This window comes from Scyliorhinus canicula, chromosome 18, assembly GCF_902713615.1.
Source record: "Scyliorhinus canicula chromosome 18, sScyCan1.1, whole genome shotgun sequence".
In the NCBI taxonomy this organism is placed as follows: Eukaryota; Metazoa; Chordata; class Chondrichthyes; order Carcharhiniformes; family Scyliorhinidae; genus Scyliorhinus; species Scyliorhinus canicula.
Window position 1 is genome coordinate 66471066 of NC_052163.1, and position 17535 is coordinate 66488600.

A 17535-nucleotide genomic window follows, 5' to 3' on the forward strand; every position below is an offset into this window, starting at 1 on the left:
GGGGGGATAGGATTCTGAGCTGTAACCAGTGGAAAGGCACGATTAGGTGCACTATTTAGCTTTAAGTAGCGTCTTTGGCGGTGGGTTTCTGTACATTTGTCTTCCCTTTGTACTGAGTGACATCGGTAAAAGGAGGTTACACGTGATTCTGGCGTGAACAAGTGCAGTCGTTAGAAGGGTTATTGGAAGCTGTTTGCCATGATCAAAAGTTGCCCAATGCTTTGAGGCTGGCCTCGCTTTCTCCACTCATTCATTCTCATCTGGTTATTTCAAAGATGTTTTAAAGCTGGAACCAGAAACTCGCACTGGAAAGGATGGAGAGTGAGGATTGGGTGAGTGTGTGGGGAGGGGATATGGGGAGGGAGACTGTGGAGAGTGGGCATAAGGAGAGGAGGGGTTTGGAGGTGGGGAGTAGAGGGAGGGGGAGTGAGGTGAGAGGCGGTGAGGTGAGTGGGAGTGAGGTTAGAGGGAGCGCAGAGTCAGTGAATGCAGAGAGGGGGAGGATGGAGAGGGAGCGTGTGGACAGGGAGAATGCTCAGGCAAGGTTCGCAGAGAGGGAGAGTGCAAAAAGGGGTAGAACAACCCTTTCCGACCCATATAGAATTGGGATCTGTGAGCAATTCCCCAGCAAAGGTGAACCCTCGCTGTCCCATAGGTTGGCCAAGGTTGTGCTGCATTGTCCAGGTGACCAACCCCATGGTCTGGAAGCTGGAGTGGCAGTGGGGATGTCGTCGCTGGGTGGAGGAGCCTTTGGGGATTGTAGTCAGCCCCATGCAGCCTCTAAGATCTTTGTGCTGGCTGATCCCAATGGGTATGAGGATCTGGGGGCTAGTCGTGCCATTACTGAAGGAGCAGGCTGGTTGAACAGTGAGTATGTACCTGACCCTCTCCAAGGCTCCTGGTATCCGAGGCCAGAAGTCAGGAGCCAGAGGATATTCCAGCAGCACTCCGACCGCAACCTGTGTTTCCATGGAGCCATCTTCAGACGCTGGTCACCAGTCAGACAGCCCAGGTTGGAAAGGGTGAAGTGCTGCCCCTCTCGCACCTCTGCCTTTGACCTTGACTATGACCTGAACAAGGTCAGTGCTGACCCTGGCCTGAAGCGGCAAGAGGCCGACACAGTGGATGGGCAGGTTATTAGCCAGCTCCAGCGGATGAGCATGGAGGATGCAGCACCACCAGTCAATGTGGAGATGGAGGCAGAGGAGGCGAGACTGAGAACCTTCGAGAACTGGCCGGCTAGCAACACGATCCAACCACCACAACTGGCCCATGCCGGATTCTTCTACACAGGTAAGCTCAGCGCCTCTTCAAAATGGGGGTTGGGTATAGATACAGCGGAAGACTGTGATATGACTGAAAATACAGGAAGGCATTAGTAATCCTGCAGAATGTAATCAGCAAATGAACTTGAATATTGAAAAGTGAGAAGTGGTATGATAAGGATATAAAAAGTGATCATGTGAGGAAGAAAAATATCAATAAATTGACCAGGTGGGCAGAAAATTGGCAAATGGAATTCAATCCAGAGAAGTGTGAGCTAATGCATTTGTGGAGTGCAAACTATTTTTTTGTTTTTAATTTAGAGTACCCAATTCATTTTTTACAATTAAGGGGCAATTTAGCGTGTTCAATCAACCTACCTTGCACATCTTTGGGTTGTGGGGGCAAAATCCACACAAACACAGGGAGAATGTGCAAACTCCACACGGACAGTGACCCAGAGCCGGGATCGAACCTGGGACCTCGGCGCCGTGAGACTGCAGGGCTAACCCACTGCGCCACCGTGCTGCCCATGGAGGGCAAACTAGACAAGGTAATACGCAATACATGGTCGGAACTGAGAAATGTAGGTCAACAGAGGCTCATAAGAATGTGCGTTCTCAGATTCCTGAAGGTGGCTGGACACATAGATAACGTGGTTAAGAAGGCATACAGGACACTTGTCATTATTAGACAAGCCACAGAATTGAAGCATACAAGAATGCACAGAATGTGCAGGTTAGGCAGGGTTCCAGGGATAGGGTAGTGGGCCTAGGTATAGGGTGCTCTTTTGGAGGGTTGGTGCAGACTCAATGGGCTGAATGGCCTCCTTCTGCACTGCAGAATCTATGGATTCTAAGAGTTGGGAAACTCTGGCAAACCCTGCTCAGAGTTACTGTGTACAGTTCTAGTCACCACATTACAGGAAGCAGGTGATTGCAGTAGGAAGAATACCATCGAGATTTATGAGGATACTGTCAAGATTGAAGAATTTTACATTGGCGAAATCTACATTGATTGTGGACTGGGAACCTAGGGGCGATTTAATTGAGGTGTATAACATTATAACAGGCTGAGATAAAGTGGATGTAAAGAAGTTATTTTTGTCAGCTGAGAGGTCAATAACCAGGGGGAGTAGATAGGGTGGATTCAAAGCTCTCAGCTGTAGGAAACAGAGGGTGATGACAGACGGCTGCTTTAGTGTCTGGAAGCCAATGTCCAGTGGCGTACCACAGGGCTTTATGCTGGCTCCCCTATTATTTCTCACTTTTAAAAATGACATAGATGACTGTGTGGAGGGTAGGATCAGTCAGTTTGTGGATGACACAAAGATAGGCTGATGGTTAACAGTGAGGCTGAGAGGCTTGGATTACAGGAAGATATAGACAGGATGGTAGGCAGAAAAGTGGCAGATGGAATTTAACCCTGAAAAGTGTGCAGTGTTACACTTTGGATGGAACAATTTGACAAGGGAATATTCAATGAATGGCATCACACTGGGAAGTCCTGAGGAACAAAGAGACCTTGGTTGGTTTGTAAAAAGATCTCTGAAGGGGAAGGGCAGGTTAATAGGGTGGTGAGAACGGAATATACCTTTATCAATCAATAATAATAATCACTTATTGCCACAAGTCGGATTCAATGAAGTTACTGTGAAAAGCCCCTAGTCGCCACATTAAGGAAGGCCTGTTGGAGTTATGTAGAACATTGGTGAGGTCACGGCTAGAGTACTGTGTGCAGTTCTGGTCACCACATTATAGGAAGGATATGATCGCACTGGAGCGGGTGCAGAGGCGTTTCACCAGGATGTTGCCTGGGACGGAACATTTTAGTTATGAAGAGAGGTTGGATAGACTTGGGTTGTTTTCGCTGGAACAGGAAAGACTAAGGGGGTGACCTGATCGAGTTGTACAAGATTATGAGGGGCATGGACAGGGCGGATAGGCAACAGCTATTCCCCTTAGTTGAAGGGTTGGTTACGACATGACACGTTCAAGTAGGCGTAGGCGTGAGGAGTAGGCGGTTCTGGGGAGAATTTGAGGAAAAACCTTTTTACCCACAGAGTGGTGGTCTGGAACACGCTGCCTAGGCGGATGGTAGAGACAGATTGCCTCACATCCTTTCAGAAGTACCTGGATGAGTACTCGGCAAGTCTTAACATTCAAGGATATGGGCCAAGTGCTGGCAATTGAGATTAGGATTGGCAGATCGCCTTTCAGCAGCGGTGCAGATTCGATGGGCCGAAGGGCCTTTTCTGCACTGTATTTTTCTGTGGTTCTGATTCTGTGACCTACAGTGCAGAAGGATGTCATTCAGCCCATTGAATCTGCCCTAATCTCTGGAAAGAGCATTCAACCTAGGCCCATGCCCCATCCTATCCCGCGATCCCACCTAAGCTTTTGAACACTAAGGGGCAATTGAACATGACCAATCTACCTAACCTGCACATCTTTGAACTGTGGGAGGAAACTGGAGCACCCAGAGGAAATCCACACAGACACAGGGAAAATGTACAAACTCTACAGAGACAGTCACGCCAGGCTGGAATTGAACCTGGGTCCCTGATGCTGTAAGGCATCAGTGCTATCACTGTGCCACCATGCCACTTTCTTAATCTGTGTAACTTTATATGGGGGGTGGAAGAAGTGCTGGATTTAATTCTGGGAAATTAAGTGTTCAGGCTATCTGGAGAAACAGATGCCTGTCCAGTTGATTCTGTTGATACAGTTCCCAGATGGCCTCATTATGAATGTTTGGCTGACCTGTAAGGCTCACTAGTCGATTAGATCTGCAGGAAGTCTGTTTTCACAGGCTGAAGTGAAGTGCTTTGTACGCTTCCATTCTGTAGTGTCCTGTATGCCTTCTTCTCCACGTTGCTTTGATTGATAGACGTCTTAACTGAGCTAACCTGTGAGGTAATAATAAGTTATTGTTTCTTTGATATTTTCAAGTTATGTTTATTTGGACAAGATTAAGAGTCTGGGTGAGGAAATGGTTCTGTTATTGATAACATAATGTGTGTTTCTGATTGACACTTTCATAGGGCTGTAAGAGCAGCAGGTTTTTCAAAGTGAATTTCAGATGAGTGTTCTTATCATCAGCATTGTAAGACTTGCCATTGTTATATATCTCATTGGTAGTGTGCATAGTGCTAGGTGAGTGGGCTTGGGGAGCATCGAAGATGGCATTGGGGTCCCCAATTGGGGGTTGGTCACAGACATAGTCATAGAGCTGTGGAGGTGGTCTGGTGATTGACAGCTGCGGGGTGATGGGATGTGAGGGATGAGAGCTAGAGGACCTGGTGGGTGCCTGGAACTCGCTGCTGGAGGAGGTGGTGGAAACGTGGATGATAGTGACGTTTAAGGGGCATCTTGACAAATACATGAATAGGATGGAATAGAGGGATACAGACCTCGGAAGAGTAGAAGATTTTAATTTTGAAGGGCAGCATGGTCGGCGCAGGCTTGGAGGGCCGAAGGGCCTGCCCCTATGCTGTACTTTTCTTTGTTCTTTGTTCTTTGCTGAGGTATCAAATAAATACTTTGTGTCTGTAAAGGAGAAGGCAGTATCAACATTGAATCAGATAAAAATCGACAAACCAGAAGAACAGAATAGATTGGTCATACTTGAGGCAAAAAAGTCACCAGGTCCAGATGGGATGCACCCTAGATTACAGAGGGATCTAAGGGGGAAAGTGTTGAGAGTTTAGCCACAACGTTCCAAATCTCCTTGGGAATGGGAGCGGTGCCAGTGAACAGGAAACCTGCAATAATCACACCCCTGTTAAAAAAGGGATAAACCCAATAACTACAGGCCACACAGTCGAACATCAGTGGTGGGGAATTTTAATATGGGAGAAAATGAATTGATGTTTGGAGATTGAGGGGCTAATAAATGAAAGCATAAACTTGTTAAAGGCAAATCTCTAGTGAACTTGTTTGAATTAATTCATGTAATATCGAGGGTTGATGAGGGTACCACAGTTGATGCTGTGTATATGGACTTTCAAAAGCATTTGACAAAGTACCGAATAATGGACTTGTTAGCAAAATTAAAGCCCCTGAAATTAAAACAGGATGTGGCAACATGGATACAAAACTGGCTGACGGACAGGAAGCAAAGATAATTTGTGAACAGTTCTTTTTCAGAGAGGGTGGAGTGGTGTTCGCCAGGAGTCAGTATTGGGACCATTGCTCTTTGATATATATTAATAACTGGAGTTATTACAGGTGACACTGAATTCTGAAATGTAATGAGCAAATGAGGAAAATGATAACAGACTTCAGGAAGACATAGGCAGGCTGGTGAAATGGGCAGACACATGGTTGATGAAATTTAATGCAAAGATGTTTAATGTATGATACATTTTGGTAGGAAGAACAAGGAGAGCAATATAAACTAAAATGTATAATTTTAACCGGGGGTAGGAAAAGATAAACCTGGGGATGTGTGTACACTGTTAGGATATCGGACCAGACCCTACACAATTTTTCAATTTGTAAAACTGCGAGAAAAGGATACTTCACCCCAGGAGTAATGACTCTGACCAATAGATAGGTTTTATGTTAAATATTTTTTAAACTTTAATTTAAACCAGAATAAACCAGAGAACCAGTGAATCAGTAACCAGAGGGCAGAGTAACCAGAGTCACCAGTAATCTAACCAAAGGACACAGTAACCACAGTAACAAGTAATTTCTGACCTGAAAACCATAGAATCAGTAACCAGAAGGCACAGTAATCACTGTAACCAGTAATATAACCAGCAGGTAGCATGGTGGTTAGCATAAATGCTTCACAGCTCCAGGGTCCCAGGTTTGATTCCCGGCTGGGTCACTGTCTGTGCGGAGTCTGCACGTCCTCCCTGTGTGTGCGTGGGTTTCCTCCGGGTGCTCTGGTTTCCTCCCACAGTCCAAAGATGTGCGGGTTAGGTGGATTGGCTATGCTAAATTGCCCTTAGTGTCCTAAAAAATAAGGTTAATGGGGGGGGTTGTTGGGTTACTGGTATCGGGTGGATACGTTGACTTGAGTGGGGTGATCATTGCTCGGCACAACATCGAGGGCCGAAGGGCCTGTTCTGTGCTGTACTGTTCTATGTATCTAGAACCGGAGGATCAGTAGCAAGATGATACAGTAACCACAGTAACCAGTAATATAACGAAAGAGAACAGTGACCACAGTAACCAGAGAACCAGAAAAGCAGTAACCAGAGGACACAGTAACAGGTAATCAGTAACTAGCGGGCACAGTAACCTGAGAACAAGAGATTTAGTAACCAGAGGACAAAGTAATCAGTAACCAGAGGGCACAGTAACTACAGTAACCAATAATCTAGCCAAAGGAGACAGTAATCACAGTAACCAGAGAATCAGTAACCAGAGGACACAGTAACTACAGTAACCAATAATCTAGCCAAAGGAGACAGTAATCACAGTAACCAGAGAATCAGTAACCAGAGGACACAGTAACCACAGTGGCCAGGAATCTAACCAGAGGATACAGTAACCACAGTAATCGAGTAGTCAGTAACCAGAGAACCAGAGGATTGGTAATCAAGGGTACAGTGACCACAGTCATTAATAATCTAGCCAAAGGTCACAGTAACCACCGTAACAAGTAACCTAACCAGAGAACCAGAGGATCAGTAATGAGAGGACTCAGTAACCACCGTAACCCGAGATTCAGTAACCAAGGGACACAATAACCAAAGTAACCATTAATCTAACCAAACAACACAGTAACCACAGTAACCAGAGAATCAGTAACCAGAGGACATGGTAACCACAGTGACCAGGAATCTAATCAGAGAACCAAAGGATACAGTAACCACAGTAATCCAATAACCATTGAACCAGAGGATTGGTAACCAGAGGGCACAGTGTCCACAGTGGTCAATAACTTAACCAAAGGGCACAGTAATCAGTAACCAGAAAACCATAAAATTAGTAACCAGAAGGCACAGTAACCACCATAACCAGTAACCTAACCAGAGAACCAGAGGATTAGTAATGAGAGGACACAGTAACCACAGTAACCAGAAATTCAGTAACCAAGTGACGCAGCAACCAAAATAACCAATAATCTAACCAAACAACGCAGTAACCACAGTAACCAGAGAATCAGTAACCAGAGGACACAGTAGCCCAAGTGACCAGACATCTAACCAGAGAACCAGAAATACAGTAACCGCACTAATCCAGTAATCAGTAACCAGAGAATCAGAGGATTCCTTACCAGAGGACACAGTGACCACAGTAACCGATAATCTAACCAAAGGGCACAGTAACCAGTAATCAGTAACCAGAAAACCATAAAATCAATAACCAAAGGGCTCATTAGCTATCGTAACCAGTAATCTAACCAGAGCACCAGAGGATCAGTAATCAGAGGACATAGTAACCAGTAATCAGTAACCAGAGATTCAATAACCAGATGAGAAAGTAACCAGTAATCTAACCAAACAACACAGTAACTGGAGAATCAGTAACCACAGCAACCAGTAATTTAACCAAATAACACAATAACCACAGTAACTAGAGTGTCAGTAACCAGAGGGTACAGTAACCACAGAAGCGGGTAATCAGTAACCAGAGGGAAAAGTAACCACAGTAACCAGAAATCTAACCAGAGAATCAGAGGGAACAGTACGTAGAAGACATAGTAACCAGTAATCAGTCACCAGACAATCAGTAACCAGAGAACCCAAACAAAAGAACCAGTGGCGACATCAAGACACATTTCTCATACAGTGAGCTGGTTTGTTCTGGATGCAGGAATGGGTAGTGGAAGCAGATTCAATAACTTTTAAGAGAATTGGATAATTAACTGCAGGGAGAATATTACAGGGTTATGAGGAAAGAGAAGGGGTGCGGGATTAATTGGATCATTGTTTGACACAGCCGTTACAGACTCAACAATGACAACAGGCACAATGGGCTAAATGGGCGACATGGTAGCACAGTGGTTAGCACTGTTGCTTCACAGCTCCAGGGACCCGTGTTCGATTCCCGGCTTGGGTCACTGTCTATATGGAGTCTGCATGTTTCCCCGTGTCTGTGTGGGTTTCCTCTGGGTGCTCTGGTTTCCTCCCACAAGTCCAGAAAGACGTGCTTGTTAGGTGAATTGGACATTCTGAATTCTCCCTCAGTGTACCCGAACAGGTGGCGGAATGTGGTGACTGGGGGCTTTTCACAGTAACTTCATTGCAGTGTTAATGTAAGCCTACTTGTGATAGTAATAAAGATTATTATTATGTGGCCTCGTTCTGTGCTCTACCTTTCAATGAGAACATTTCCCTGCCCTGTCCCCACATACAGTCATCCACATCTCCAACCTAATCTTCAATCTTAACACAGTTTCTGCCTCAATCCTAACTCAGGCAGTGAATTCTCTCGACTCACAGCTCTCTCTGTGTGAGTGGATGTTGCCGCCCTCTGTTCTAAATCTCTTACACTTAAACTTATGCAGCACTGAGGGAGTTCCGCAATGTCAGAGGTGTTGTCTTTCAAATGAGACATTAAACCAAGGCACGTGTATCCTCACCGGTGAGTGTAAAATACCTCACAGCGCTATTTTGAAGGAATTGTTCTCCCCTGTGTCCTGGCCAATATTCATCCCTCAATTAACATCACAAAACAGGTTACGGAGCTTGTTGCGTGTATATTGACTGCCGTGTTTCCCATATTACAACAGCAAGATACCATTTCTTTGGATATAAAGCACTTTGGAATATCCTGGCATTGTAAAAGACATTACATAAGTGCAAGTCTATAAGTTTGATGCTGGAGTTGTAATTTCTGGACCCGAGTTCTGGAAGCTTTCTGTTTGAATTGCATTATATCATTGGGCAGTGTGTGTGAAGTGTTCCCCAGGCCACAGAATCTGGTATAAAGAGATCAGTTTACTTGGCAATTTTATACTGCCTCGCCCACAATAATGGGTAATGTTGAAAACATTTTCCAGAAAGGGTTCATTTTGAAATTTTCCAAAACGGCTAAACATCAGGACAAGAGAAGGAGGTTAGAAATCCAACCGGAAGAGACTGTGAACATGACTGGCAACAGTGGGAGAGAGAGGCAAAGTTAAGGGTGTGGAGCTGTGAAATACGTGGGCAGTTGATGCTGGGATCACCAAAAAGTGTGTGTTTGATTTACAATGAGGGGGCTGTACCTCTGACAGGTCCCTTGAATTTTAACAGATGAAATGTGTGTCAATCAACAGACACGTGTCCAGCGTTATCTATCCTTTGTTACACACACGGCTGATATTGCCAGGGAAAGTGTTTAGGAACTTAACACACACACAGCATACAGCAACCCTCACACATACAGGCACGGCACACACACACACACACACACACACTTACACATCAATCACCCCACACAAACACACACACCCTCATACAAACATGCACGCACAACACATAAACCCACACACATGTTCTCACACATATTCATACGCACACAGATCACACACATGCCCATATTCACACACACCATACAGACCCCACACACAGATCAGACACATGGCCATATTCACACCCACACCCATATTCCCAGGGGCTGGTTTAGCACATTGGGCTAAATCGCTGGCTTTGAAAGCAGACCAAGGCAGGTCAGCAGCACGGTTCAATTCCCGTACCAGTCTCCCCGAACAGGCGGCGGAATGTGGTGACTAGGGGCTTTTCACAGTAACTTCATTTGAAGCCTACTTGTGACAATAAGTGATTTTCATTTCATTTCATATTCACACACAGACCGCACACACAAACACAACATACAGACCACACACACGCAACACATATTCACACACACAGCAGACAGATCCTCTTGACAATGTAGATCTGCCAACAAGCCAGAACTGCTCACCCCAACACACACAGATCTCCCACAGGAAATATTTTCTCTCTTCATATCACTGCTAATTTGGGCCAGTTAAAGCACCTTTAAACCAAATTCAGTGGGTAAAGTGCCACCATCCCTTCCTCCAGTCTCCCCCAAACCATACCACTTATTTGCCCTGCCAAGCACCCCCTTCTGACCTGTGTTCCCCTGACTAATGACAGATTCGCATTGGGCAAGGACTGTTTGGTCTTACCTGTGATTCCCCCATAGATGAATAGCTGAGAGTCAAATTCTTCTGGAATGATCACATTTGGGGGAGATATTGACACAGAACAACAGAGAGAGGGCTGAATGTGAAAAGACCTGAAATGAGAATTTTTTTTTTAGCTTCCTTGTGTTCCAGTGATGATCAGCAGCCCCAGTGTTAGTGGGTACAGCCTGCGGAGCTGTCACTCTGGAGATCAGCAGCAGTGTTAGTGGGTATAGCCTGCGGAGCTGTCTCTCTGGAGATCAGCAGCAGCAGTGTTAGTGGGTATAGTCTGCAGAGCTGTCTCTCTGGAGATCAGCAGCAGTGTTAGTGGGTACAGCGCAGAGCTGTGTCTCTGGAGATCAGCAGCAGCGTTAGTGGGTACAGCCTGCGGAGCTGTCTCACTGGAGATCAGCAGCAGCAGTGTTAGTGGGTACAGCCTGCGGAGCTGTCTCTCTGGAGATCAGCAGCAGCAGTGTTAGTGGGTACAGCCTGCGGAGCTGTCTCTCTGGAGATCAGCAGCAGCAGTGTTAGTGGGTACAGCGCAGAGCTGTCTCTCTGGAGATCAGCAGCAGCAGCGTTAGTGGGTACAGCCTGCGGAGCTGTCTCTCTGGAGATCAGCAGCAGTGTTAGTGGGTATAGTCTGCAGAGCTGTCACTCTGGAGATCAGCAGCAGTGTTAGTGGGTACAGCCTGCGGAGCTGTCACTCTGGAGATCAGCAGTAGCAGTGTTAGTGGGTATAATCTGCAGAGCTGTCACTCTGGAGATCAGCAGCAGTGTTAGTGGGTACAGTCTGCAGAGCTGTCTCTCTGGAGATCAGCAGCAGCAGTGTTAGTGGGTACAGCCTGCGGAGCTGTCACTCTGGAGATCAGCAGCAGCAGTGTTAGTGGCTGCAGCCTGCGGAGCTGTCACTCTGGAGATCAGCAGCCGTGTTAGTGGGTACAGCCTGCGGAGCTGTCTCTCTGGAGATCAGCAGCAGCAGTGTTAGTGGGTACAGCCTGCGGAGCTGTCTCTCTGGAGATCAGCAGCAGCAGTGTTAGTGGGTACAGCCTGCGGAGCTGTGTCTCTGGAGATCAGCAGCAGTGTTAGTGGGTATAGCCTGCAGAGCTGTCTCTCTGGAGATCAGCAGCAGCAGTGTTAGTGGGTACAGCCTGCGGAGCTGTCTCTCTGGAGATCAGCAGCAGCAGTGTTAGTGGGTACAGCCTGCGGAGCTGTCACTCTGAAGATCAGCAGTGTTAGTGGGTACAGCCTGCGGAGCTGTCTCTCTGGAGATCAGCAGCAGCAGTGTTAGTGGGTACAGCCTGCGGAGCTGTCTCTCTGGAGATCAGCAGCAGTGTTAGTGGGTACAGCCTGCGGAGCTGTCTCTCTGGAAATCAGCAGCGGTGTTCGTGGGTATAGTCTGCAGAGCCGTCACTCTGGAGATCAGCAGCAGCGTTAGTGGGTATAGTCTGCAGAGCTGTCTCTCTGGAGATCAGCAGCAGCAGTGTTAGTGGGTATAGCCTGCGGAGCTGTCTCTCTGGAGATGAGCAGCAGCAGTGTTAGTGAGTACAGCCTGTGGAGCTGTGTCTCTGGAGATCAGCAGCAGCAGTGTTAGTGGGTAGAGCCTGCGGATCTGTCTCTCTGGAGATCAGCAGCAGTGTTAGTGGGTACAGCCTGCAGAGCTGTCACTCTGGAGATCTGGAGCTCTGGCACTCTGGAGCTTTCACCTGAAGAAGGAGCCGTGCTCCGAAAGCTCGTGTTTGAAACAAACCTGTTGGACTTTAACCTGGTGTTGTAAGACTTCTTACTGTACTCTGGAGATCAGCAGCAGTGTTAGTGGGTACAGCCTGCGGAGCTGTCTCTCTGGTGATCAGCAGCAGTGTTAGTGGGTACAGCCTGCGGAGCTGTCTGTCTGGAGATCAGCAGCAGCAGTGTTAGTGGGTACAGCCTGCGGAGCTGTCTCTCTGGAGATCAGCAGCAGTGTTAGTGGGTACAGCCTGCGGAGCTGTCTCTCTGGAAATCAGCAGCGGTGTTCGTGGGTATAGTCTGCAGAGCCGTCACTCTGGAGATCAGCAGCAGCGTTAGTGGGTATAGTCTGCAGAGCTGTCTCTCTGGAGATCAGCAGCAGCAGTGTTAGTGGGTATAGCCTGCGGAGCTGTCTCTCTGGAGATGAGCAGCAGCAGTGTTAGTGAGTACAGCCTGTGGAGCTGTGTCTCTGGAGATCAGCAGCAGCAGTGTTAGTGGGTAGAGCCTGCGGATCTGTCTCTCTGGAGATCAGCAGCAGTGTTAGTGGGTACAGCCTGCAGAGCTGTCACTCTGGAGATCTGGAGCTCTGGCACTCTGGAGCTTTCACCTGAAGAAGGAGCCGTGCTCCGAAAGCTCATGTTTGAAACAAACCTGTTGGACTTTAACCTGGTGTTGTAAGACTTCTTACTGTACTCTGGAGATCAGCAGCAGTGTTAGTGGGTACAGCCTGCGGAGCTGTCTCTCTGGTGATCAGCAGCAGTGTTAGTGGGTACAGCCTTCGGAGCTGTGTCTCTGGAGATCAGCAGCAGTGTTAGTGGGTACAGCCTGCGGAGCTGTCTCTGGAGATCAGCAGCAGCAGTGTTAGTGGGTACAGCCTGCGGAGCTGTCACTCTGGAGATCAGCAGCAGCAGTGTTAGTGGGTACAGCCTGCGGAGCTGTCACTCTGGAGATCAGCAGCAGTGTTAGTGGGTACAGCCTGCGGAGCTGTCTCTCTGGAGATCAGCAGCAGCAGTGTTAGTGGGTACAGCCTGTGGAGCTGTCTCTCTGGAGATCAGCAGCAGCAGTGTTAGTGGGTACAGCCTGTGGAGCTGTCTCTCTGGAGATCAGCAGCAGTGTTAGTGGGTACAGCCTGCGGAGCTGTCTCTGGAGATCAGCAGCAGCAGTGTTAGTGGGTACAGCCTGCGGAGCTGTCACTCTGGAGATCAGCAGCAGCAGTGTTAGTGGGTACAGCCTGTGGAGCTGTCTCTCTGGAGATCAGCAGCAGTGTTAGTGGGTACAGCGCAGAGCTGTCTCTCTGGAGATCAGCAGCAGCAGTGTTAGTGGGTACAGCCTGCGGAGCTGTCACTCTGGAGATCAGCAGCAGTGTTAGTGGGTCCAGCCTGCGGAGCTGTCTCTCTGGAGATCAGCAGCAGTGTTAGTGGGTACAGCCTGCGGAGCTGTCTCTCTGGAGATCAGCAGCAGCAGTGTTAGTGGGTACAGCCTGCGGAGCTGTGTCTCTGGAGATCAGCAGCAGCAGTGTTAGTGGGTATACCCTGTAGAGCTGTCTCTCTGGAGATCAGCAGCAGTGTTAGTGGGTACAGCCTGCGGAGCTGTCTCTCTAGAGATCAGCAGCAGTGTTAGTGGGTACAGCCTGCAGAGCTGTCTCTCTGGAGATCAGCAGCAGCAGTGTTAGTGGGTACAGCCTGCGGAGCTGTCTCTCTAGAGATCAGCAGCAGTGTTAGTGGGTACAGCGCAGAGCTGTCTCTCTGGAGATCAGCAGCAGCAGCGTTAGTGGGTACAGCCTGCGGAGCTGTCTCTCTGGAGATCAGCAGCAGTGTTAGTGGGTATAGCGCAGAGCTGTCTCTCTGGAATTCAGCAGCAGTGTTAGTGGGTACAGCCTGCGGAGCTGTCTCTCTGGAGATCAGCAGCAGTGTTAGTGGGTACAGCCTGCGGAGCTGTCTCTCTGGAGATCAGCAGCAGCAGTGTTAGTGGGTACAGCCTGCGGAGCTGTCTCTCTGGAGATCAGCAGCAGCAGTGTTAGTGAGTACAGCCAGCGGAGCTGTCTCTCTGGAGATCAGCAGCAGCAGTGTTAGTGGGTATAGCCTGCGTATCTGTCACTCTGGAGATCAGCAGCAGCAGTGTTAGTGGGTACAGCCTGCGGAGCTGTCACTCTGGAGATCAGCAGCAGTGTTAGTGGGTACAGCCTGTGGAGCTGTCTCTCTGGAGATCAGCAGCAGCAGTGTTAGTGGGTATAGACTGCAGAGCTGTCTCTCTGGAGATCAGCAGCAGTGTTAGTGGGTATAATCTGCAGATCTGTCTCTCTGGAGATCAGCAGCAGTGTTAGTGGGTACAGCCTGTGGAGCTGTCTCTCTGGAGATCAGCAGCAGCAGTGTTAGTGGGTACAGCCTGCGGAGCTGTCTCTCTGGAGATCAGCAGCAGCAGTGTTAGTGGGTACAGCCTGCGGAGCTGTCTCTCTGGAGATCAGCAGCAGTGTTAGTGGGTACAGCCTGTGGAGCTGTCTCTCTGGAGATCAGCAGCAGCAGTGTTAGTGGGTACAGCGCAGAGCTGTCTCTCTGGAGATCCCGACACCTAGGATCTCGCATCCCCATTCCAGGTGGGCATCATCATCAAGCATACGATGCTTTTGGCAGAAAAGGCTAAACCCCTCCCAGTGATGAGCATTGATACGGACAACGAGTGGTGTGCCACCCTTACGGACAACATATCCCGCATGCGCTTCAGGCTGGACACCGGCGCTTCAGCGAACCTCATTTCGCAGTCTGACCTGGATACCATCCACGTCAAGCCGAACATCCTTCCATCGGCCTGCCAGCTTCTCGACGACAATGGCGATGCCATTTCTGCCAGTGCCTCATGCCAGCTTGTGGTATCTCATCGTTCTTCAAGAGCCACCCTGCGTTTCGAAATTGTAGGGTCCAACAAAGCTTCCTTGCTCGGTGCTCAGGCCTGCAAAATCCTGAATCTTGTGCAGCGGGTTCACTCCATGTTACCCGCTGAGGCATCAGCCTCACCAGATGCCAACTTCCAAACCCAATTAAACGATATCATAGCACGATACCACAGCATCTTCGAGGGTCTGATCATGCTCCCCTACACATACAAGATTCTTCTGAAACCGAATGCCACACCTGTGTTTCATGCACCCCTTAAGGACCAGGCAGCAGCTGCAAGACCTCCAGGACCAGGGCGTCATTTCTAAGGTCACGGAACCCACGGACTGGGTTAGCTCCATGGTTTGTGTCAAAAAACCGTCAGGGCAACTGCGCATTTGTATCGACCCCAAAGATTTGAACCGTAACTTCATGAGGAAACACTACCCCATCCCTAAGCGCGAAGAGCTCACCAGCGAAATGGCTCACGCCAAGTTTTTCACGAAGCTGGATGCCTCCAAGGGGATTTGGCAGATACAACTGGACGCATCCAGTCGAAAGCTCTGCTCTAAAGTTTGGTCGTTATTGTTACAACCGGATGCCCTTTGGCATCATCTCTGCCTCGGAGGTGTTCCACCGAATAATGGAGCAAATGATGGAGGGCATTGAGGGGGGTGCGAGTGTACGTCGATGACATCATTGTCTGGTCCACAATTCCGCAGGAACACATCGATCGCCTCAAGCAGGTGTTCCAGAGGATCCACGAGCATGGCCTCCGACTCAACAGAGCCAAATGCTCGTTCGGTCAAGCAGAAATAAAGTTCATCGGCGACCATATTTCGCAGTTCGGTGTGCAGCCAGATGCAGATAAGGTGTCGGCGATCAATGCTATGAAGACACAGGAGGACAAGAAGGTGGTCCTCCGCTTCCTAGGGATGGTCAACTTCCTTGGGAAGTTTATCTACAACGTTGCATCTCACACCACAGCTCTCCGCAATCTTGTAAAGAAAACCACCGACTTCCAGTGGCTCCCCGCTCATGAGCGAGAGTGGCGTGAGCTCAGGGCGGAACTCACCAAGGCCCCGGTACTGGCATTCTTCGACCCCGCCAAGGAGACGAAGATCTCCACCTACGCGAGCCAGGCTGGCATTGGGGCAGTACTCCTCCAGCGCGACGAATCCTCCTCCTGGGCCCCAGTCGCATATGCATCTAGAGCCATGACACCTACTGAGCAGCGCTATGCTCAAATCGAGAAAGAGTGCCTGGGCCTCCTCACAGGGATTGACAAATTCCATGATTACGTGTATGGACTCCCCAAGTTTACGGTCGAAACGGACCACAGGCCATTGGTTCACATCATACAGAAGGACCTCAACGGTATGACCCACGCCTATAACGTATCCTCCTCAAACTCCAACGCTATGATTTCGATCTGGTCTACACCCCGGGCAAGGAGCTCATTTTGCCCAATGCACTCTCCTGCTCCATCACCACGCTGTGCGAGCAGTCGGACGACGTCTGCCAGATCGATGCCCATGTTGAGTTCTGCGCATCCAACTTTCCGGCCACTTACAAACGGGTCGTACAGATTCGTCAAGAAATGGCCAAGGATCAGAGTAAACGGGTCATGCGCAATCTCACAGATGGTTGGCAAAAGGGCCAGTGCCCACAGTTCTATAATATAAATGACGATCTGGCAGTGGTCGATGGCATACTTATGAAACTGGACAGGATAGTAATACCAGAGAGTATGCGAGAGCTCGTCCTTGGCCAGCTCCACAAGGGTCACCTGGGGGTGGAAAAGTGTCGCCGGCGAGCCCGTGAGGCAGTATATTGGCCTGGCATCAATCAGGACATCGCCAACACTGTTCTAAATTGCCCAACGTGCCAACGGTTCCAGCCGGCTCAGCCAAAAGAGACTTTGCAGCCGCATGAACTGGTGTCGTCCCCATGGACCAAGGTTGGCATTGATCTCTTCCACGCAAAAGGCCGGGACTACATCCTCATTGTGGATTATTACTCTAACTACCCCGAGGTGGTCAGACTGCATGACCTCACATCAGCGACAGTCATCAGGGCATGCAAAGAAACCTTTGCCCGTCATGGCATTCCACTTACGGTCATGACTGATAATGGCCCGTGCTTCTTCAGTCAGGAGTGGACCGATTTTGCCCGACGATACAATTTCACGCATGTCACCTCGAGCCCCCACTACCCCCAGTCAAATGAGAAATCTGAAAAGGGGTACACATTGTCAAACAACTGCTGTGTAAAGCGGCTGATCCGGGTTTAGATTTTAACCTGGCGCTGCTAGCCCACAGGGCGACTCCCTTGACTGCTGGCCTGTCCCCAGCACAACTGCTAATGAACCGCACGCTCCGGACGACGGTGCCGGCTATCCACATCCTGGACCTTGACAATTTTCCGATCCTGCAAAGAATGCAACAGTCTCGGGCCCAATGCAAGTCGGCCTATGATGCCCACGCCACAGATCTCCCTGCTCTGGTCCCTGCTGACCGAGTTCGTGTTCAGCTACCTGACGGTGGCTGGTCTGCCACAGCTGTGGTGGTCAAGCAAATGACCCCCA

General features: G+C 49.0%; 1 protein-coding gene across 2 annotated transcripts in view; it reads left to right on the top strand.

Annotated features, from left to right (window-relative positions):
- The first annotated feature begins 456 nt into the window (after nucleotides 1–456).
- Nucleotides 457–17535, top strand: part of LOC119953299 (baculoviral IAP repeat-containing protein 7-like) — an 87874-nt gene continuing 70795 nt past the window's right edge. For both annotated transcript variants that reach the window (XM_038777426.1, XM_038777427.1), the window contains exon 1: nucleotides 457–1293. In XM_038777426.1, the coding sequence (XP_038633354.1) occupies nucleotides 504–1293 (790 nt within the window). In that variant the 5' untranslated portion in view covers nucleotides 457–503. The remainder of the gene's footprint in view (nucleotides 1294–17535) is intronic.